Source organism: Pongo abelii, chromosome 6, assembly GCF_028885655.2.
Source record: "Pongo abelii isolate AG06213 chromosome 6, NHGRI_mPonAbe1-v2.0_pri, whole genome shotgun sequence".
NCBI lineage: Eukaryota > Metazoa > Chordata > Mammalia > Primates > Hominidae > Pongo > Pongo abelii.
Window position 1 is genome coordinate 12,348,064 of NC_071991.2, and position 23,023 is coordinate 12,371,086.

General features: G+C 52.7%; 2 protein-coding genes across 5 annotated transcripts in view; one reads left to right on the plus strand and one right to left on the minus strand.

Moving 5' to 3' along the window:
• The window catches only part of ZP3 (zona pellucida glycoprotein 3), a 47,338-nt gene extending 28,760 nt beyond the window's left edge, over positions 1-18,578 (minus strand). The window contains exon 1 of one of the 2 annotated variants that reach the window (XM_054560346.1): positions 17,705-18,578. The gene's annotated coding sequence lies outside the window, so the exon portion shown is untranslated. Of the gene's footprint in view, positions 1-14,046; positions 14,315-17,704 lie in introns of those variants that run through there. The other variant, XM_024250391.2, reaches the window with a different exon arrangement.
• SSC4D (scavenger receptor cysteine rich family member with 4 domains) lies at positions 1,869-22,461 on the plus strand. 3 transcript variants are annotated; one of them, XM_002817818.5, is made up of 11 exons: positions 1,869-2,158; positions 7,368-7,566; positions 10,832-10,867; positions 11,287-11,592; positions 13,070-13,147; positions 14,012-14,326; positions 16,533-16,610; positions 17,905-17,979; positions 18,095-18,406; positions 19,752-19,829; positions 21,419-22,461. In XM_002817818.5, exons 2-11 carry the CDS (start codon positions 7,401-7,403, stop codon positions 21,733-21,735), a joined length of 1,761 nt encoding a protein of 586 aa, XP_002817864.2. In that variant the 5' UTR covers positions 1,869-2,158; positions 7,368-7,400; the 3' UTR covers positions 21,736-22,461. The 3 variants fall into 3 exon arrangements, with proteins under 3 accessions (XP_002817864.2, XP_024106157.2, XP_054416320.1); XM_024250389.2 differs by lacking the exon at positions 11,287-11,592; XM_054560345.1 differs by lacking the exons at positions 10,832-10,867; positions 11,287-11,592.
• Positions 22,462-23,023: the final 562 nt, after the last annotated feature.

A 23,023-nucleotide genomic window follows, 5' to 3' on the forward strand; every position in this document is an offset into this window, starting at 1 on the left:
TGCCCAGGCTGGAGTGCAGTGGCATAATCATAGCTCACTGCAGGGTCAACCTCCCAGGCTCAAGTCATCCTCTCACCTCAGCCTTGCAAGTAACTGGGACTACAGCCCAATGCACACCATCACGCCCGGCTATGTTTCTAATTTTTTATAGAGATGGGGTCTCCCTATGTTGCCCAGGCTGGTCTTGAACTCTTGGCCTCAAGCGATCCTCCTACTTTGGCTTCCAGAAGTGCTGGGATTACAGGCATGAGCCACTACTCCTGGCCACTGTTTGCCTTAATGAGAAAGATGAGAGCTTGCTTACAAGCCGAAAAATCTGGTTGGGAAGGAGCAGCTGAACGTGGAAGACAGATAGATGTGCAGATGGAGGGAAAGAGGTCCCTGAGATGACGGAAGGAATAGAATCTGGACTTCGGGGAAGAGGCTTCCCCAGGCCAGGGGAGGAGGGAGAGAGGAAGGATGGGTGCAGGCAGCAGGGGCGTGGAGATTTTGCAGCATCGTGATGGCAGCCTTCCATCAAGTATTTTCTTTTCTTTTCTTTTTCTTTTTTTCTATTTTCTTTTTTTTTTTTTTTTTTTGAGATGGAGTCTTGCTTGTTGCCCAGGCTGGAGTGCAGTGGCACGATCTCAGCTCACTGCAACCTCCACCTCCCGGGTTCAGGCGATTCTCCCACCTCAGCCTCTCGAGTAGCTGGGATTACAGGCACCCGCCACCATACCTGACTAATTTTTGTATTTTTAGTAGAGACGGGGTTTCGCCATGTCAGCCAGGCTGGTCTCGAACTCCTGACCTCAAGTAATCTGCCCACCTCAGCCTCCCAAAGTGCTGGGATTACAGGTGTGAGCCACCTCGCCTGGCACATCTAGTACTTTCTTTTTCCAAGAAATAGGAAACAGCATCATGACCAGGAGTCACGAAATTAAGTCCCGCCGGGCCCACACTCTTGCCACCTGTTTTCCTCCCTTGGCCTCAGTCTTCCCAGCCTCACCGTAAAAAGCTGGGACTGGTCCCCAATTTGTTTGATCTTCAGGAGCTTCTCAACTTTTTTTTTTTTTTTTGGCCAGGTGCAGTGGCTCATGCCTGTAATCCCAACACTTTGGAAGGCTGAGGCAGGAGAATCCCTTGAACCCGGGGAGACGGACGTTGCTGTGAGCCGAGATCACACCATTGCACTCCAGCCTGGGCAACAAGAGCGAAACAAGAGCGAAAAAAAAAAGAACTACACAAGAAGGCAAAATTAGGCTGGGTGCAGTGGCTCACACCTGTAATCCCAGCAATTTGGGAGGCCGAGGCAGGCGGATCCTTTGAGGTCAGGATTTCAAGGCCATCCTGGCCAACATGGAGAAACCCAGTCTCTACTAAAAATACAAAATTAGCCTGGCATGGTGGTGCATGCCTGTAATCCCAGGTACTCGGGAGCTGAGGCACAAGAATTGATTGAGCCTGGGAGGCGGAGGATGCAGGGAGCCGAAATCGTGCCATTGCACTCCAGCAGCCTGAGTGACAGAGAGAGACTCTGCCTTAAAAAAAAAAAAAGAAAAAAAAAAAAAGAAGGCAAAATCAGCAGCCCCCGAGTGAGGTTGTGAGGCCCTGCCTATGTGGGAAACCCACTCCATACACTGTGGCTCCTGGGACCATTTCCAAACTCTCAGCTGAGATGTGGGTCAGGACATCATCAGGGGGACTCCTGGGCTGGATCAGGGCTACCTCCAAAGATCAGGATGCTTGGCTGCCCTGCAAAGGGGTGGAGACCTATCCAGGCCTTTCTGAAACCTGAACCCTGGGGTGGGGGTGCTGTGGGGGGAGGAGGGGCTGCCTGGCCCTGAGAGTCCATGCCTCCCCCAACCACATAGCTCCGCCTCCACCTGGGTGCCCTTTTACTGGGGCCGCTCCAGCTGGTGCCGGCCACCTCCGCTCCCCTTTGCTTCTCGCTGTCCCTAAGGTTGGATGGGGACAGGCTGGGGCCACCAGCCAGCTCCATGGACAGGGACTTTGCCTCTGCTCACCTTCCAGCTGTGGAAAGAAAAGAAGAAACGCCTGTGTTGATTTCCATTCGGAAGATCCTTCCTCCTCCTAAACTTCCAGGGGCAAACAAAGTGATTCGATCTTGGATTGATTATAGAAGAAGGGACAGAAAGAGCCCAGAACATTCCCCCAGGTATGAATCCTTCGCTTTTGCTGGGGTGTTTGTGCGTGTGTGCGTGTGCACGCGTGTGTGTGTGTGTGTGTGTGTGAGAGACAGAGAGAGAGAGGCAACCATTTCCCACTGGTCAGATGGGAAATTGTCCTTGTTAATCTCCCAAGCCCCTTCTGGCTGCTGTTTTCTATGGTTCTGTAGCCATCACCTTGATTCAGTCACTCAACAAACATTTCCTGAGTATCCACCCTGTGCCAAGTGCAACCACTGAGTAAGATCTGGTTTCCGCCCTCGAAGGTCTGCAGTCTCGATGGAGAAACAGTAATGATAACAATAGCTACCACACCTAGAGTGGGCCAGACACTGGGCTAAGGCTTGTGAAAACATTTGCTCATTGAACTTGGCGAAAATGATAAGGGGTAAGTGGATCACGAACGCCATTTTACAGATGAGAACAGTGAGGCTTTGCAAGGTGAAGGTCATACAGCTAGGAGATGGTGGAGCTGATGCTGCAATATGAACCGCTGTGTTAGGCTGCCGGCTGTACTGTAGAGAATGTAGGCAACGGATGGACTCGGAAAGGGATATGAAGGGATGCGAGGGCTTTCAAGAGCCCTAATCACCAAGGACAGGGAAGGATGAAGCCTCATCTTGCCAGTGTTCCCCAGGGCATGAAGCAGGAGCAGACTGGAGGGGCCCACCTTGGAGCTGGGAGGGTGAGGAGGCAGGCTTGGTGGAGGGCTCTGGGGTCACCTGGGATTTGAAATCTGTGGGGATCAGGATCGGGGGTCCTTCTCCCTCATGCCGGGGCTGAGGTGGCAGGGGATAGAGGTGGGGAAACTGAGGATTCCTGGCAGGGTCTCTGGAAGTTGCCTGTCCCCAGGGTGGGGGCTGATCTGGCCTGGGGGGCCAGTATCCCAGCAGCCTGAGAAATGGGTGGCACCGAGGCCAGGAGGCAAAAGGAGGCCAAGATAACTATGTGCCCCCCCACGACAAGCAAAGACTGGACTGTGACTTTCCCCCTCCTCGTGGTTCTCAGCTCCCATCTCCCAGCTGTCCCCAGTCCAGGCAGAAGGAGGACAAAAGGTGATTATTCCACTGGGGGCTGTCCTGGGCCCCATGAATGGGGTGTTGAAATCCCCATGTCTGCACCCAGATAGGCTTTCATCTTCTCCCCAACCAGACTTTGTACACCAGGGCAGAGGTAAAGCCAGAGAGAGGAGGGGGTTGGGGGGACGGTGGGGAGCTCCTTCTGGGACGAGCACCCATGTCCCCCAGTCCCACTCTCAGTGTAGCCCAAACAGAACCATCGTCTCCACCACTGCCTCCTACAAAGTCCCCATCAGGGTGGCTGGGAGCCAAATGGATGCTCCTAGCTCCCTGACCCCCAACACCAAGAGAAGCCCAGTCCTGCCAGTTCAGTCTCCCATGTATCCTTCGCATCTCTCCTTCCTCTCTGCCTCCTGTGGCCTGGAGTCTGGACAACTGCATCAGCCTCTAAACCAGCTTCCCATCTCTCCCCAACCAACCAGTCCACAGTCCACACAATGCATCAGACCCTTGCTAGAAGTCTGCGAGAAAAGGGGACATGAGAGAGGCTTCTGGGATGCTGATTACACGGTGTGAATGCTCTTTGAGCTCTAAGCTCATGGTTTATGCACTTTTTTTTTCTTTTTAGTTAGAGACAGGGTCTTGCTCTGTCATTCAAGTTGGAGTGCAGTGGCGCGATCATGGCTCACTGCAGCCTTGAACTCCTGGGCTCAAGTGATCCTCCTGCCTTAGCCTCCCAAAGCACTGGGATTACAGGCATGCACCACCATGCCCAGCTAATTGTTTTTTAGTTTTGTAGAGATGGGGTCTCACTATGTTGCCTAGGCTGGTCTTGAAATCCTGGGCTCAAGAGATCCTCCCTCAATTAGCTGGGCGTGGTGATGTCCGCCTGTAATCCCAGCTACTCAGGAGGTTGGGGCAGGAGAATCGCTTGAACCTGGAAGGTGGAGGTTGCAGTGAGCCGAGATCGTGCCACTGCACTCCAGTCTGGGCGACAAGGCGAGACTCCGTCTCAAAAAAAAAAAAAAAAAAAAAAAGAGATGCTCCCTCCTCAGCTTCCCAAAGTGCTCACAGGAGTAAGCCACCACACTTGGCCCAGAGTTAATTTAAATCAGGGCCAGGCCTGGTGGCTCACACCTGTAATTCCAGCACTTTGGGAGACCGAGGCCGGTGTATCACTTGAGGTCAGGAGTTCCAGACCAGCCAGGTCAACATGGGGAAACCCCGTCTCTACTGAAAATACAAAAATTAGCCGAGTATGGTGGCACATGCCAGTAATCCCAGCTACTCGGGAGGCTGAGGCAGGAGAATCGCTTGAACCCAGGAGGAGGAGATTGCAGTAAGCTGAGATCAGGCCACTGCACTACAGCCTGAGTGACAGAGGGAGGCTCTGTCTCAATAAATAAATACATACATACATACATACATACATACATAATTTAAATCAGAAGAAATGAGCCAATAAAATGAGAAAAAATATTAAGGAAATCATAATTACCATGACACACAAATACATAAAAAAAAGTGAAGGAAGGTCTGAGAGAGTAAACGCTGCTTACAATGCTTGGCCCATTTTCGGCGGAAAGGCCTTGAAGATTTTTTTTTTTTTTTTTTTTAGGATTGGGGTGTTAAAAACAAAAAAAGTGCAAGACAGGAGGATCACTTGAGGCCAGGAGTTCGAGACCAGCCTGAGTAACACAGCATGAGAGCCCATCTCTACTAAAAAGAAAAAAAGAAAAATAATTAGCTGGGTGTGGTGGTGCGAGCCTGCAGTTCCAGCTACTCAGGAGGCTGAGGCGGGAGGATCCTTTGAGCCCAGGATAGGGAGGTTGCAGTGAGCCATGATCATGCCGCTGCACTGTAGCCTGGGTGACAGAGTGAGACCCTATCTCTAAAAAATTTTTTAAAAAATCTTTAGGCTGGGCGCGGTAGCTCACGCCTGTAATCCCAGCACTTTGGGAGGCCGAGGCGGGCGGATAACAAGGTCAGGAGATCGAGACCATCCTGGGTAACACGGTGAAACCCCATACTAAAAATACAAAAAAACAATTAGCCGGGCGCGGTGGCGGGTGCCTGTAGTCCCAGCTACTCAGGAGGCTGAGGCAGGAGAATGGCGTGAACCCAGGAGGCAGAGCTTGCAGTGAGCCGAGATAGCGCCATTGCATTCCAGCCTGGGCGACAGAGCAAGACTCTGCCTCAAAAAAACAAAACAAAAAAAAAACAAAAAAAACTTTAAAGTAAAAAAATTAATTAATTTGAAAGAGAAACTTTATATTTTTCTAATAAATAGAAAACCAGAGTCCTTTATAGAAGGCATTGTAAAATTTAAAAAGAATTAATGAAAATCAAACAATACATGTGTATTTATATCCTCCCAAATTAAGTGGGTTGCTGTCAGTGGCACCAACACTATATTTCGAACGCAAAGACCGGGTGTGGTGGCTCATGCCTCTAATCCCAGCACTTTGGGAGGCCGAGGTGGGCAGATCACCTGAGGTCAGGAGTTCAAGACCAGCCTGGCCAACATGGTGAAAACCCATCTCTACAAAAAATGAGCCAGGAGTGGTGGCAGGTGCCTGTAATCCCAGCTACTCAGGAGGCTGAGGCAGGAGAATCGCTTGAACCCGGGAGGCAGAGGTTGCAGTGAACCGAGATCACGCCATTGCACTCCAGCCTGGATGACAGAGTGAGACTCCATCAAAAAAAGAAAGAAAGGAAGAGAGGGAGGGAGGGAGGGAGGGAAGGAAGGAAGGAAGGAAGGAAGGAAGGAAGGAAGGAAGGGAAGGAAGGAAGGAAGGAAGGAAGGAAGGAAAGAAAGAAAGAAAGAAAGAAAGAAAGAAAACAAAAATCAAATGTGCAGCCCTGTAGGATAACCTGTGAGCCCTTGGGCTGGTCATGGTTTGGGCCGAGCCAACCCTCCCAACCCCCTCTCCCACCATTTGCCCTCTTCACACATCCTCAGCTCCAGCCATGCCCGACTCCTCATGTGTTTCCATCCAAGCAGCATCTTTCTCACCTCCCAGCTTTTGCCTCTGCCATCGTCTCCACTCAGAATGCCAAAGGCAAGTGGAAATGTCATTTTCCCCTGAAGCTGACTCCTCCAGGAAGTAAACACTTGGAACTTTTTTCTTTTACCTGCGGCCTTGGTGCAAGTGATCCTCCTACCTCAGCCTCCCAATTAGCTGCGACTACAGACATGCGTCACCGTACCCGACTCATAAAATAGAAATGTTCTGGGCCGGTGCGGTGGCTCACGCCTATAATTCCAGCACTTTGGGAGGCCAAGGTGGGTGGATCCCTTAAGGTAACAAGTTCGAAACCAGCCCGGCCAATATGGTGAAACCCCCTCTCTACCAAAAAAAAAAAAAAAAAAAAAAAAAATATATATATATATATATATATATATAATTAGCTGGGTGTGGTGACGCACGCCCGTAATCCCAGCTACCCAGGAGGCTGAGGCAGGAGAATCACTTGAACCTGGGAGACGGAGGTTGCAGTGAGCCGAGATTATGCCATTACACTCCAGCCTGGCCACAGAGTGAGACTCTGTCTCAAAAAAAAAAAAAAATTTCTACTAATTTTTGTATTTTTAAAATTTAATTTTTTTTCTATTTGAGGCAGAGTCTTGCTCTGTCGCCCAGGCTGGAGTGCAGTGGCATGATCTCAGCTCACTGCAACTTCTACCTCCCGGGTTCAAGAGATTCTGCTGCCTCAGCTTCCCGAGTAGCTGGGATTACAGGTGCACTCCACCACACCTGGCTAATTTTTGTATTTTTGGTACAGACGGGGTTTCACCATGTTGGCCAGGCTAGTCTCGAACTCCTGACCTCAAGTGATCTGCCTCCCTCAGCCTCCCAAAGTGCTGGGATTACAGGAATGAGCCACCGTGGCCGGCCTAATTTTTGTATTTTTTTGTAACAGACGGGTTTTCGCCATGTTACCCAGGCTGTATCTCGATCTCCTGGGTTCAAGCGATCCACCTGCCTCAGCCTCCCAAAGTACTGGGATTACAGGCATGAGCCACTATGCCTGGCTTCATTTTTAAAAATTTTTTGTAGAGATGGGGTCTCACTATGTTGCCCAGGCTGATCTTGAACTCCTGGGTGCAAGCAATCCTCCCACCTCGGCCTCCCAAAGTGCTGGGAGGCCCAGCAACATTTGGGATCTTTAATTTCAGATGTTCCAACTGTGACTTCTCCCTGGCGCCTTGATGGGAGCATCTGAAACACCCTTCACCATCTGGATGAGCAAGGAAGCAGAGATGCTAATTGGCCCCCAGCCGGATGAGAAGGGCTGGGGGTGGAGGTTGGGAGATGGGAGTGCTGCCCCTCCCTTCCTCCCCCAAGCCCTGTCTTTCCTTCTCCTCCTGCCACTGGGTGAGTCCTCCCCTGTTAGCCCTTGCCACTTCCTCTTTCTGGCTCTCGGTTGTCCCAGCTGTAACTTTATCGTAGGAGGGGTGTTGTGAATGAGCTCGTTCCTGCTGTTCTTTCCAACGCTGACCTTTGCCCAGAGTTGACGAAAGAGCTAAGAGTCTGAGTTTGGGGAATGAAGGGCTCAGTACTGGAGGTGACAGGTAAACATACCCGGGGAATGGGCAGTTAGGGGACACTGGGCACAAGGAAGGAGAGAAAGAGGGTGTGCTCACCAATCGCTGTTGGAAAGACAGCTGGTAAAAGAGATGAAATCAAATGACCTAGGGACTATCCAAACATAAGAAGAAGGCCGGGCGCGGTGACTCACACCTGCAATCCCAGTACTTTGGGAGGCCAAGGCAGGCAGATCACCTGAGGTCAGGAGTTTGAGACCAGCCTGGCCAACATGGTGAAACCCGCGTCTCTACTAAAAATACAAAAATTAGCCAGGCGTGGCAGCGCGCACCTGTAATCCCAGCTGCTTGGGAGGCTGAGGCAGGAGAATCACTTGCCTGGGTGACAGAGTGAGACTCTGTCTCAAAAAGAAATAAAGATAAATAAATAAGAAGAAGTGGAGTCAGCCAGGCATGGTGGCTCACGCCTGTAATCCCAGCACTTTGGGAGGCTGAGGAGGGCAGATCATGAGGTCAGGAGTTCAGGACCAGCCTGGCCAACATGGTGAAACCCCGTCTCTACTAAAAATACAAAAAATAGCTGGGCGTGGTGGCGTGCTCCTGTAATCCCAGCTACTCAGGAGGCTGAGGCAGGAGAATCGTTTGAACCCAGGAGGTCGAGGTTGCAGTGAGCTGAGATTGCACCATTGCACTCCAGCCTGAGTGACAGGGTGAGACTTTGTCTCAAAAAAAAAAAAAAAAAAAGAAGTGGAGTCTCAGTTTCTTCATCAGTAAAATGGGTACACAAGTACAGGCTGTAGGGGGTGGTTATAAGGATTCTACAAGATACTCTACGTGAAAGTGTCAGAACTGTCATACCCAGACCACAGGTGAGGAATTACTTTTGGGCTTTCTATTTTGCCTAGTAGGCAAATTTCACTTCCCTGTTTCTTCTCCCACCTCCACTCTCAAGCATCGTGCTCAGAACTGCATGATGAAGAAGAGTATGGCTGTCTGGGTAGTCTCTCAGCTCTACCCTTGATTTGCTATGTGGCCTTGAGTAAGTTGTCTAATCTCACTAACCCTGAAGTTGCCCTGTCTGTAAAATCCTGCCTAACTTATAAATTATCCTAATGATTAACTGAGTTCGCCTAAAGAAAGCAATGAGGGCCGGGCACAGTGGCTCATGCCTGTAATCCCAGCACTCTGGGAGGCTGAGGCAGATGGATCACCTGAGGTCGGGAGTTTGAGACCAGCCTGACCAACATGCAGAAACCCCATCTCTACTAAAAATACAAAATAAGCTGGGCACGGTGGTATGCCTGTAATCCCAGCTACTTGGGAGGCTGAGGCAGGAGACTCGCTTGAACCCAGGAGGCGGAGGTTGCGGTGAGCAAAGATGGCGCCATTGCACTCCAGCCTGGGCAACAAGAGCGAAATTCTGTCTCAAAAAAAACAAAAAAGAAAAAAAGAAAGCAATGAGGACATACATGATAGCTGAAGCAGAAAGACTCAAGGCCAGGCAAGGTGGCTCACACCTGTAATTCTAGCACTTTGGGAGGCTGAGATGGGAGGATCACTTGAGGCCAGGAGTTTGAGACCAGCCTGGGCAACAAAGTGAGACCCCTGTCTCTACAAAAAATTAAAAAATTAGGCCGGGAGCGGTGGCTCATGCCTGTAATCCTGGCACTTTGGGAGGCTGAGGCAGGCAGATCACTTGAGGTTAAGGGTTCAAGACTAGCCTGGCCAACATGGTGAGACCCCATTTCTACCTAAAACATGTAAAAATTAGCTGGGTGTGGTGGTGTGCACCTGCAGTCCCAATTACTGGGGAGGCTGAGGTGGGAGAATCACTTGAACCCAGGAGGCAGAGGCTGCAGTGAGATGAGATCATGCCACTGTGCTCCAGTCTGAATGGAGTAAGACTCTATCTCAAAAAAAAAAAAAAAAAAAAAAGCTGGGTAGGGTGGCAGGAGCTTGTAGTCCCAGCTATTCTGGAGGCTGAGGCGGGAGGATGGATTGAACCCAGGTATTGGAGGGTGCAGTGAGCTATGATCATGTCACTGCACTCCAGGCTGGGTGACAGACTGAGACACTGTCTTAAAAAAAAAAAAAAAAAAAGAAGAAGAAGAAGAAGAATGAAGTAGAAGGACTCATCCAGGTAAATCTTTAGGGAGGGAAATATAATGAATCCCAAAGCCAATTTACACATTTAAGGTGGAGCTACTGAACATCTGCTGAGTACCAGGTTCTGAGCGGAGAGTCTGGGGACACAGAGTTGAGACAGGCATGGCCACATTACCGGAGAAGGCCTCGAAAGAGGCCTGGGTATGTAGTGCCCAGGAATTCAGAGGAAACAGACAGCACTTCTAGCTGAGGGCTCCAGGATGGCTTCCCAGAGGAAGGAGCTCCAAGCTGGGAATTGAAAAAGGCTCTTGCCTAGGTGTGTTGGCTCACACCTATAATCCCAGCACTTTAGCAGGCCAACAAGGGTGGATTACCTGAGGTCAGGAGTTCGAGACCAGCCTGGCCAACATGGCAAAACCCCATCTCTACTAAAAATACAAAAATTAGCTGGACGTGGTGGTGCGCACCTGTAATCCCAGCTACTCGGGAGGCTGAGGCAGAAGAATCTCTTGAACCCCAGAGGCAGAGGTTGCAGTGAGCTGAGATCGCACCATTGCACTCCAGCCTGGGTGACAAGAGTGAGACTTTGTCTCAAAAAAAGAAAAGAAAAGAAAAGAAAAAAGGAGAGGCTGGTCAGAATGGTTAGAAGATTCTAGAAGGTTTTGTAGTGAAAGCTCAGGAGCTGAGACTCCTGCAGGTAACAGGGGTCATTATGGGATTTAGCATTAGTTTGAGACGTGCAGATCTACAGATTTACACCTGCAGATCTCTGTGGGTTGGCCCAGGGACCACTAGGAGAGGGGTGAGGCAGGGAAGCCAATCAGGACAGTCAGAGAAAGAGACAATGGGGCTTTGGCAAAGCAGGGGTACTGAAGTCCAAGAAGACGGGGGTGATGTTGAGGACTGTGGGGGTTGGGGGGGTGTGTTCCTGGGACCAGGGAGCCATGGTGTGGGCAGACGGACCAATGCTCTTCCTCACTCTGTTTCAGCCAGCGCCCTACAGCCCACTCCACTGCCCTTTCAAGGTAGGTGCCCCACCCCGCCCTTCCTCACCCTTACCTGTCCCCCAGGTACTCCAGCCTCAGACAGGGAACCACAGGAAGTGATGACTAACCAGCCCCCCTTGACTCTAGATGCCCCCATCTCAGGGGAGCTGTAGTCTCCCCATTTTCCAGAACGGATTGATCCCAAGGTTCCCATGGCTTCATGGCAAAGCAGGTAACCTGGCTGGGTCCCGTTAGCGTACGTCTGTGATCCTAGTGCTTTGGGAGGCCAAGACAGGAGGACCACTTGAGCCCAGGAGTTTGAGACTAGCCAGGGCAACATAGTGAGACCCCATCTCTACCAAAAAAATAATAATAATAAAATAAAAGGACACCCTGGAGTGGGCATCCTGGAGGTCAGACTCAGTGACCCCCTGGTGCCAGCTCCACCCTCTTCACAGAGCTGAGGCTGGTGGGGGGCCCCAGCCGCTGCCGGGGCCGCCTGGAAGTCATGCACGGTGGCTCCTGGGGCAGCGTCTGTGATGACGACTGGGACCTGGTGGACGCCAATGTAGTGTGTCGCCAGCTGGGCTGTGGCCTGGCGCTGCCCGTGCCACGGCCCCTCGCCTTTGGCCAAGGCCGAGGCCCCATCCTGCTGGACAACGTGGAGTGCCGCGGGCAGGAAGCTGCACTGAGCGAGTGCGGCAGCCGGGGCTGGGGCGTCCACAATTGCTTTCACTACGAGGATGTGGCTGTCCTGTGTGATGGTGAGTGGAGCCCTGGGACCTGGAGGGACAGACAGGCTATGGCAGGCAGCAGGGCTGTAGGCTAGATAAATGAAGAGACTTCCCACGGGTAAGGCTGTTCCATGCAGATCAGGCCAAAGGCTACAATGCCTGGTGCCGGGGAAGAGCCCCAGCCTGGGTCCCAGGGATTCTTCTGGGGCATTGCCTGACCCTGACCTCAGACCAAAAGAAAACCAGCACTACTGCTTCTATGTAAGGCTTTGACTGTCCCAGCAGAGCCCCTCTCCCTTTAAAAAAAAATTTTTTTAGAGATTTTGGAGACGGGGTCTCACTCTTTGGTCCAGACCAAAGTGCAGTGGTGTGATCATAGCTCACTGCAGCCTCAAACTCCTGGGCTCAAGGGATTCTCCCGCCTCAGTAGCTGGAACTACAGGTGCAAGCCACCCCGCTGGTTCCCCTCTCCCAGTTTTAAAACCAGACAATCAGCCGGGCATGGTGGCTTATGCCTGTAACAGCTCCAGCACTTTGGGAGGCCGAGGTGGCAAGATTGCTTGAGCCCAGGAGTTTGAGACCATCGTGGGAACATAGTACCTTATCTCTATGAAAAATCAGAAAAATTAGCAAGGCGTTGGGGGGGTCCCAGCTACTTGGGAGGCAGAGGAGGGAGGATCGCTGGAGTCTGGGGGGTCAAGGCTGCAGTGAGCCGTGATTGTGACACTGCACTCTAGCCTGGATGACAGAGCAAGATCCTGTCTCAAAAAACAAAGAAAAAACAGACTATCGGGGTCACACCGGCCATGCGCTCCACGGAGAGCTGCAGTGAAAACTGAGAGCAGTGCTTCTAGTTTTCAAGAAAATCAGGGGGTCTCATGAAAACACAGATTGAGGCCCAATCCCAGAGTTTCTGATTCTGCAGGTCCGGATGGGGCCTGAGAATCTGCATCGCTAACAGTTCCCAAGGGAGGTGAACTGCTTTAAGAACTGTGCTTCAGGCTGGGCATGGTGGCTCATGCCTGTAATTCCAGCACGTTGGGAGACCGAGGCAGGCGGATCACCTGAGGTCAGGAGTTCAAGACCAGCCTGACCAACATGGTGAAACCCCGTCTCTACTAAAAATACAAAAAGTTAGCTGGGCATGGTGGCAGGCACCTGTAATCCCAGCTACTCAGGAGGCTGAGGCAGGCGAATTGCTTTAACCAGGGAGGTGGAGGTTGCAGCGAGCTGAGATTGCACCATTGCACTCCAGCCTGAGTGACAGAGCAAGACTCCATCTCAAAAAATAAAATAAACAACAACAAAAACCGTGCTTTAGAGGAGTCCAGGACTCTGGTGTGGACCCTCTCCTCTCATACCCCAGGGTTCCTGGCTGTGACTCTTTGTGTGGCCAGAGGCTCTGGCGGCAAGCACCTTATGGGTCCATCCTCCTGCCCCTTAAACACCCCCTGGTGTGAGGATGGAGAACAGAAAGACCCCTGTATCCACTTCACTTCCTTTCCAGAATTCTTGCCAACGCAGCCCCCAACAAGGAAGATGTTAACCAGTAGAGCACCTCCTACGACACTGCCGAATGGAAAAAGTATGTAAGCATAATGTGAGCACCACCTGGGTTTTGGGAGAGGAGTCTCTCACACCCAACCCTAGGCAGTGGGAAGACAGGGATTAAAACTAAAGATGTAAAGTTAGAGAAAATGGCTGGGCACGGTGGCTCACGCCTGTAATCCCAGCACTTTGGGAGGCCGAGGCCAGTGGATCACTTGAGGTTGGGAGCTCGAGACCAGACTGGCCAACATGGTGAAACCCTGTCTCTACAAAAAATACAAAAATTAGCCAGGCGTGGTGGCACATTCCTATAGTCCCAGCTACTTGGGAAGCTGAGGCAGGAGGATCACTTGAACCCAGGAGGCAGAGGTTGCAGTAAGATAATGCCACTGTACTCCAGCCTGGGGGACACAGTGAGACCCTGTCTCAAAAAAAAAAGAAAATGAGTGGGTGGTGAGACTGGAGCTTAATCTCACAGGAAGGTCAGATGAGCCCAAGAAGGATGATCATGACTAGAACAAGAAAATGAAAAGTGCTCTAAAAGAGGGACAGTGAAAGAGGCAAGGAAGTCCAGAGGTGGAAGAGCGTCCCGTTCCTCAGGAGATCAGGGAGGGCTTCCTGGAGGAAGAGGTGTGGGGCTGTATCTTGAGGATGTCATTTGCAGTAGATGAGAAAGCAGCACGTCCCAGGCTGCCAGGAGACAGGGAGCAGGGTAGGGGGGTTGGTTTTAGGCAGAAATGATACTGTGATCCCACAGTCTGGACCAAGGAGGCGGTACCCTGGGCAGCGGGGTGAGCAGATGCCCCTGGGTTGTAGGTCCTGGGACACCGGGCTGCCCTTGTGGTGTGGACGGGGGCAGAGGCCAGTGGGAGATGCGCCCTGCCCCCGCCCCCGTCCCCAGGTGAGGGCAGCGTGCGCCTGGTAGGGGGCGCGAACCTGTGTCAGGGCCGAGTGGAGATCCTGCACATTGGCCTGTGGGGCACCGTGTGTGACGACGACTGGGGGCTGCCGGATGCCGCTGTGGTCTGTCGTCAGTTGGGCTGCGGGGCGGCCATGGCCGCCACCACCAACGCCTTCTTCGGCTATGGCACGGGACACATCCTGCTGGACAACGTGCACTGCGAAGGCGGCGAGCCCCGCCTGGCAGCCTGTCAGAGCCTGGGCTGGGGTGTGCACAACTGCGGCCACCACGAGGACGCGGGCGCGCTCTGCGCAGGTGCGGGCTCTGGGGGCGGTGGGCGGTGGGCGGTGGGGGGTGGGCGGTGGGCGGGGCCCTGTGGCAATGCTAGAGGAGGAGGCTTCGGTGGGGAGGTGGATGGGGAGGGTGTTTTGGCTGTCTTGATGCTCCCCAGAGCTCTCCAGGCAGCATCCAAAAGTACTTCTATCTCAGTCCTGTTCTAGAAGTGCCTCCGAATATCCCAGAACTCCTTGTGGTACACTCCATGGCTATGGAACAATACTGCACTAATCCAGCCTGGCCAACATGGCGAAAATTAGCCGGGCGTGGTGGTGCATGCTTGTAATCCCAGCGACTCGGGAGGCTGAGGCAGGAGAATCGCTTGAACCCAGGAGGTGGAGGTTGCAGTGAGCCGAGCTCACGCCACTGCACTCCAGCCTGGGTGACAGAGAGAGACTCCGTCTCAAAACAAACAAAAAAAAACTGTACTATTGCTTCACCAATACTCGAGAATTCTATAGCAATATCCCAAGAATGCCTCCAGAACGTTCCAGCAAGTACTGTTCCTGGACCACTTTAGAGTAACACTCTAGGATAACACTCAGAGTAACACTCTAGAATTGCCCCAGAGATATTCCAGAATTCTCTGATGCTCACAGCATTACCTAGCACACCCCTCTGTCATCCTGATGCTCTAATAATAGTATTTTCTCCCCACCTAGGCCCTCTCCAATTTGGGAGGGTTTCTCAGCAAAGAGGAATAATAGGGCCAATAATGCTATTTCACAGATGGACTCTGCTCTGTAAGAGATAAAGTGGTTGCCCACAACTCATAACTCATAGCAAACTAAGGGCTATCATTCCAAGTGTATAGGTGGGAAAGCTGAGGCCCAGAGAATCAGAGCCTCGCCCATGGTCACACAGTTAATGCAAGGCAGGCAAGCCCCCAAATTGAGACTTAGTCCAGGAGGGTTTTTGGTTTCCCTCAGCAAAGAATTTAAGTGCCAGCTGGTGTTAGCAGCTTTCATTGACACGGCAGTGCACGGCGGCAGCAGAGGTCCTGCTCCTTGCTGAGCTACCACACCTGGCTACCCCACAGGCAGTGTGCCCAGAGTAGCAGCTGAGAGGCAGGTCTGCAGTCGTAATTCTATTTACTTTCAAGTATATGCAAATTAGGGGGTGGATTATGCAGATATTTTAAGAACTAGAATGGTAATTTTTGGGTTGTCTGCGTTGCCATGGAAAGGTAACTCCAGGTGTTGCCACGGCAATGGTAAACTGACATGGCATATGGGTGGGCGTATCTCATGGAGAGGCACTCCCACCCCATCCCTGTTTTAGCTAGTCCTCAATTTGGTCCGGTGTCTGAGCCCCACCTCCTGAGTCGAGTGAGTCTCCCCTCCTGCCCCATTCCCCACTCAAGAGATTAGTTGTTTTTTGTTTTGTTTTTTGTTTTTTTACTTTAAGAGGGGCCGTAGGAGGGCAGAAGTCTGTCTCAGTGAGCCCTGACAGAGCCCCTGCTAACCCTGGGCATGGCCCTTGCCCTGCTAGCCCTGTTTTCTCTGTAAAAGGGGGATAATGGGCTGGGCGAGGTGGCTCATGCCTATAATCCCAGCACTTTGGGAGGCCGAGATGGGCGGATCGCCTGAGGTTGGGTGTTTGAGACCAGCCTAGCCAGCATGGTGAAACCCCATCTCTACTAAAAAAAATACAAAAATTAGCCAGGCGTGGTGGCAGGCGCCTGTAATCCTAGCTACTTGAGAAGCTGAGGCAGGGGAATTGCTTGAACCTGGGAGGTGGAGGTTACAGTGAGCAGAGATCACACCATTGCACTCCAGCCTGGGTAACAAGAGCAAAACTCCATCTCAAAAAAAAGAAAAGAGGAGGATAATGAGAACTCAGGACTGTGTATGGTCCTCCCTGATGGGCAAGGCCTTCTGTACTCCATGTCTGTTGGACACAGAGGGCTTCTGATGAGAACATGGGACATTGGAGAGAAATAAAAGCGTGTCTGTTGAGAGCCCTGTATAAACTGAAGTGTACACCTCACAGCACAAGTGAATTACAACCACTATCAAAGTGGGGACAGGCCTCCTTGGAACCCCGCTGCGGCTGGGCCACCAGCCCTGGAAGTAACATCTATTCTCTCCTCCAGGGAGACCCTCCCATCCTCCCCTGACAGCCCATGGCTGACTAGAGACCAGAATCTCAGCCTCTGACCCTGTCCCCTTCTCTCCTGCCCTAGGCCTGGGTCCCCCAGCGCTCACAGCACTGCCATCCTCAGCCACAAGAGAGGACTGGGCTTGGCACACAGATCCCTCCGGTAAAGAGCTCAGCCCTCCAGGCGGGAATGTTAGGGGTACAGTGGGTGCAGCTGGGAACTGGGAAGAATGTTCTGGATTCACAGGCGGGGGCCCTGGCTAACAGGCCAGGGCTTTGGCCAGATGGTGCAGAGGTGGGTGAGACAATTATGAGCAGACGGAGCAAGGATGATGAAACTCAGAGCTCTGAAAACTTCAGCGGGGTGGGAGGAGGCAGTAAGAGATTTCTTCAAAGCACAGAAGTAAAATTTGGGATGTGGGTGGTAGCTCACTCCTATAATCCCAGCACTTTGGGAAATAGGCGGGAGGATCTGTTGAGGGCAGTTAAAGACCATCCTGGGCAACGTAGCTAGACCCTGTCTCTAAATACAAATAAATAAATATATATCTTATATATATATATATCTTATATATATTTATATATATCTTATATATATTATACATATATATAATATATACATATATTTAAATTGCCAAGCACACTGGCTCACGCCTGTAATCTCAGCACTTTGGGAGGCTGAGGCAGGTGGATCACTTGATGTTGGGAGTTCAAGACCAGCCTGGCCAACATGGTGAAATCCCATCTCTACTAAAAATACAAAAATTAAAAATAAATAAATAAAAATACAAAAATTAGCCGGGCGCCTGTAATCCCAGCTACTTGTAAGGCTGAGGCAGGAGAATCGCTTAAGCCTGGCAGGCAGAGGTTGCAAAGAGCCGAGATTGCGCCACTGCACCACAGTCTGGGCAAGACAGAGCGAGACTCTGTATCAAAAAAAAAAAAAAAAAAAAAAATTAGTTGGGCATGGTGGGTCGCACCAGTCCTAGCACTTTGGAATACCGAGGCAGGAGGATCGCTTGAGGCCAGGAGCTCTAGGCTGCAGTGAGCTATGATCGCACCACTGCACTCCAGCCTGGGCAACAGAGCAAGACCCTGTCTCGAAGTTAAAACAATTTTTTTTTCAATGGGATGATGCTGAGATTGGGAATTGAGAGACCTTATGAGGGGTCGATTGAGATGAAGGTTGAATCAAGGTTAGCAGTGCAATTGGAATTAGGATAGGAACTATCCCTGGGCCTGAAGTTAGGATAATACCTAGAATTAGCTTTCGGTTCATTCAACCGTTTCCCGGAGATCCCAACGCGCGCCAGACAACGTGGTGACTCTGGGGTTGCAGCTGAGTGGGGGTACCGGTCTGGTAGGGTTGGGGGTCTTGGTAGGCGTCCCCGTGCCCTGCTGCAGGACAGAAGGCCTCCTCGTCCCCTTCGAACGCTCTAGATGCCCTGTCTCCACAGCTACAGGAGTTGGCCCCCAGCCTTCCCGGGAGACGGCACTGCTCACCACCGCCGCCTGGGCCGCGGGGAAGAAAAGTAAGTGGCGGTGCCCTGGGTCTGCGGGGGGTGGGGAAGGGTAGGGCTGGGGCTCTGCCCAGGAGCCGACAGCCCCAGCCCAGCCCCTCTGGCCGCGGGCCTGTGCGCCCCGCAGGTGGGCGGCTGCGGCTGGTGGGCGGCCCGGGTCCGTGCCGCGGCCGCGTGGAGGTGTTGCACGCCGGGGGCTGGGGCACCGTGTGCGACGATGACTGGGACTTTGCGGACGCGCGCGTGGCCTGCCGCGAAGCGGGCTGCGGGCCTGCGCTGGGCGCTACGGGACTGGGCCACTTCGGCTACGGCCGCGGCCCCGTGCTGCTGGACAACGTGGGCTGCGCCGGCACCGAGGCCCGCCTGAGCGACTGCTTCCACCTGGGCTGGGGCCAGCACAACTGCGGCCACCACGAGGACGCGGGAGCGCTCTGCGCAGGTGAGGCTGACAGCGGGGCCGCGCACTGCGGCGTGGGAGGGGCGGGGCGGCGCCACGCGCGAGGCCTCTCTGCGGCACTGCCGCCCGGGGAGCATGCGCACTCCGCAGAGGGGCGCCGCCCCGCCGTGCGCGCGATCTGCGGCTGCGCAGCGGGGCGGGGCCAGAACGGAGAGCCTCCTGCAGTGGAAAATGGGGCGGCGCCTGGGGAGGGCGGTGTGGTGCAGCTGTGAGGGGTGGTGTCCGAAGGTCAGGGCTAAGGCCGATCCCAGTTCGAGAAAGGCATCAAGTCCGTAAAGGGTGGGGCCGTTTGCTCCCGGCTAAATCTAGACCCAGCAAAACTCTATTAAGCAGAGAGTGGATCACCCTTACCAGAGCTAGCGTGTGACCTTTGGGCGGAGTCAATGGAAAGGGGTGTTTGCAGTTTGGCAGAACATTTTGAAATTCATTGATTGCTGTGGGAATTGATATCTTCACCCTCATTTAGTGCCCCAGGGCTAGTAGGCCCTACTTCCCATAGTTTTGGCCACAAAGGGTTCTGTTTTGGGGCCAAGGTTTGGAGAGGCACACCACCTATTTCTTTTTTTTTTTCTTTTGAGACAGAGTCTTGCTCTTTCACTCAGACTGGGCTGCAGTGGCACGATCATAGTTCACTGCAGCCTTAAACTCCTGGGCTCAAGCAATCCTACTCCGCTCAACCTCAAGAGTAGCTGGGACTACAAGGGGCATGCCACCGTGCCTGGCTAATTTTTGAATTTTTTTTTAGAGATGAGGTCTCACTGTGTTGCCCAGGCTACTCTCAAACTCCTGGCCTCAAGCTATCCTCTCACCATGACTTTTTTTTTTTTTTTGAGACAGAGTCTCAGTCTGTCACCCAGGCTGAAGTGCAGTGGCTCACTGCAACCTCCGCCTTCCAGGTTCAAGCGATTCTCCTGCCTCAGCCTCCTGAGTAGCTGGGACTACAGGTGCGTGCCACCACGCCTGGCTAATTTTTGTGTTTTTAATAGAGACGGGGTTTCACCATGTTGGCCAGGCTGGTCTACGAACTCCTGACCTCAGGTGATCCACCCGCCTCGGCCTCCCAAAGTGCTGGGATTACAGGTGTGAGCCACCATGCCCGGCCTTACTTTGACCTCTTAAAGTGCTGGGACTACAGGTGTGAGCCACTGCGCCCACTCAGTGACACAACCCGCATTTCTGATCAAGGGGAGCAGTTCTTTAGGAACCTATGAAGTCCTTTTTGTCCCTAGGACAGGCTTTCCTGGGGAGAGCAGGAGGGGACCTGGCCCTAAGGAACATGCTTCCCATTGTGACAGCCACCTCTTTATCTCTGTCCTTCCTGAACCAGGCCCAGAGGAGCTGGGACTGCAAGTCCAGCAGGATGGTTCTGAGACCACGCGGGTGCCCACTCCTCGGCCCAGGGACGGTAGGTGCCCATAATCCCCTGAAAGTGGGTGGAGGCATCGGGGTCTGAAGGACCTGGATTGGGGGAGGTCACAGTCTAGGTTATAAAGCTCAGCAGATTCACACTGGGACCTGGAAGTCTTGTCGTTTTTGTTGGTCTCAGGCCTCCTTTGTAGGAATATGGTGTCCAGAAAGAAGGAGGTGAGCTTTAAACTACAGCAATCTGGAGATTTCTAGAGGTGAGATCAGAATGAGGGGATAAGGATCCTGTCCTGAGCAGAGCAATGAAAAAATTCAGAATGTAGTTCTGGGAGCCCAGGGGGGTACAGGAGACCGTGATGACCTTCAGGGGACACAATAGGATGTAACAGAGTCTCCAAACAGCCAGCCTGGGGCTGGGTTACTGGAATTATGAACAGAGGACTAGAGAGAGAGCAGACATGAAGCACCCAGTGCACGTCGCGGATCACTCAAAAACGTTTGCACGCTTTCTCCCAGTCCTGAGACTATGGGTCTGGACTGATGCTCATCTTATTTATTTATTTGTTATTTTATTTTTTTGAGCTAGAGTCTTGCTCTGTCACCCAGGCTGGAGTGCAGTGGCGCAACCTCCACCTCCCAGGTTCAAGCGATTCTCGTGCCTCAGCCTCCCCAGTAAGTGGGATTATAGGCATGTGCCACCACACCCAGCTAATTTTGTGTGTTTGTATTTTTAGTAGAGACGGGGTTTCACCATGTTGGCCAGGCTGGTCTCGAACTCCTGACCTCAAGTGATCCGCCAGCCTTGGCTTCCCAAAGTGGTATGATTACAGGCATGAGCCACTGCGCCTGGCCCCATCTTATTTATGTTTGAGACAGACTCTTGCTCTGTCATCCAGGCTGGAATGCAGTGGCACAATCATGGCTACTGCAGCCTTGACCTCCTGGGCTCAAGCAATCCTCCTGCTTCAGCCTCCCAAGTAGCTGGGACTACAAGGCACACACCACCACACCCGGCTAATTTTTGTTTTTTTGTTTTGTTTTGTTTTTAGAGACAGGGTCTTGCTATATTGTCCAGGCTGCTGTCCGGCTTCTGGGCACAAGCAGTCCTCCCTCCTCAGCCTCCCAAAGTGCTGGGATTGCAGGCATGAGCCACCGCACCCAGCACCAATCTTCTTTTTTGTTTTTTTGAGACAGAGTCTCGCTCTGTCACCCAGGCTGGAGTGCAGTGGCACGATCTCGGCTCACTGCAAGCTCCGCCTCCCGGGTTCACGCCATTCTCCTGCCTCAGCCTCCCAAGTAGCTGGGACTACAGGCACCTGCCACCACGCCCAGCTAATTTTTTGTATTTTTAGTAGAGACGGGGTTTCACCCTGTTAGCCAGGATGGTCTCGATCTCCTAACCTCGTGATCTGCCAGCCTCGGCCTCCCAAAGTGCTGGGATTACAGGTGTGAGCCACCGTGCCCAGCCAGCGCCAATCTTACTTTAATTTTATGTGTCTGCTTTCATCTAGTGGATCCTAGGGCAGTGCTCAGAGTGTCTCAGACCTCTCTTTACTCCCAACCTGACCTGGCTTGGGAGTGGCCTGGCATGGACCAGCCCCTTCCAACCCAGCCCTTGTCCCCCCACAGGGCATCTACGTCTGGTCAACGGAGCCCACCGATGCGAGGGGCGTGTAGAGCTCTACCTAGGGCAACGGTGGGGCACTGTCTGTGATGATGCTTGGGACCTGCGGGCGGCCGGTGTCCTGTGCCGCCAGCTGGGCTGTGGCCAGGCCCTCGCAGCCCCTGGCGAGGCTCACTTTGGCCCAGGCCGAGGCCCCATTCTCCTGGACAATGTCAAGTGCCGTGGGGAAGAAAGTGCCCTGCTGCTCTGCTCTCACATCCGCTGGGATGCCCACAACTGTGACCACAGCGAGGATGCCAGTGTCCTGTGCCAGCCTTTATGACCCAGCCTGCTCTGCAGACCACCTCTTCTTCTGGGAGCTGTGACCTGCCCTTCCTCCTCCAGGAAGCCCTCCTCTTGTGATGACTACAGTTCACTTTGCCCCTCCTTCCCTTGCCTGGGAGAGAGCCTACCTAGACAGTGCAGTCCTGTGTGGGGGAGCCTGGCTGTACCCCCGTCCACTTACCGCGTGACCTCAGCCTGTCATCGACTGTTGTGAGCTCAATTCAGTGAAAGCTCCTGTGGTTTTGCTCAGCCAAAATCAAAACGAGGGGAAGAGAATGATTCCTAACTCTTCTCTTTGGTGGGGCTCTTTTTATAGCACCAGACCCTGCCTTCCTTGACCTAGATCCAGGAGGCTCAGAGGCTCTTTAAATGGGGTATCTCCTCTTCCCCCAACCCATCCTGGGATCCCCAAGAAGAGGGAAGGCAGGAGGGGCCTACAGCTCCTCCCTTGGGCCCTCAGGGGCTGCAGAGGAACCTAGGTCCCTGTCCTGCCCTGCTCCGCGAGGGCCTGGACTCACTCAGATGGTGCTCGGCTGGACAAGGGGACTAGGGGAGGGGCCAAAGCAGGGACAGTGGCCCCTCCCTGCAGCTGGAATCAGCATCTCTGATTGATGCCGTCTCCACCACAGAGCCTTCACTTTGCAGGAGCAAAGAACCCTGGGGGCCTGTAGCCACCGGTTCATAGGTGCCAAGTCAATAAAGCATTGTCCCCTGTCTCTTATAACTGAAGTCACTGTTTGAGCGCAAATGCATTCTCTGTGGCAGCAGGAGAGACTCTGGGCAGGGCTCTCGGGAGGAAACAGGGTTCGGAATGGAGGACGGTTCAAAAGCATCATCCAAGAACTCTCAGCAGATCCATCGCATCCTGGAAATGCTGAGTCACAGTGTCAGGCCTCCATGGCCCCTAGTGAGTCCCTTAACCCGACTCCTCTCTCCTTTCACATATATAGAAATTAACGTCCAGCAAAAGGAAGGGGCTTGCTCAAGGCCACATAGTAAGGCGTTGGAGTCACTAGAAGAGAGAAGAAATTTTTTTTTTTTTTTTTTAAGACAGAGTCTCACTCTGTTGCCCTGACAAGTGCAGTGGCACAAACTCGGCTCACTGCAACCTCTGCCTCCTGGGTTCAAGTGATTCTCTTGCCTCAGCCTCCCGAGTAGCTGGGACTACAGGCACGCTCTACCACCCCCGGCTAATTTTTGTATTTTTAGTAGTGACTGGATTTCACCATTTTGGCCAGGCTGGTTTTGAACTCCCAACCTCAGGTGATCTGCCTGCCTCGGCCTCC

Coding starts and splice junctions, on each gene's coding strand:
- SSC4D (XM_002817818.5), top strand. CDS start 7,401: ATGGGAGCATCTGAAACACCCTTCACCATCTGGATGAGCAAGGAAGCA. Junction 16,611..17,904: donor TTGGCACACAGATCCCTCCG/GTAAAGAGCTCA, acceptor CTGTCTCCACAG/CTACAGGAGTTGGCCCCCAG. Junction 18,407..19,751: donor CGCGGGAGCGCTCTGCGCAG/GTGAGGCTGACA, acceptor TTCCTGAACCAG/GCCCAGAGGAGCTGGGACTG.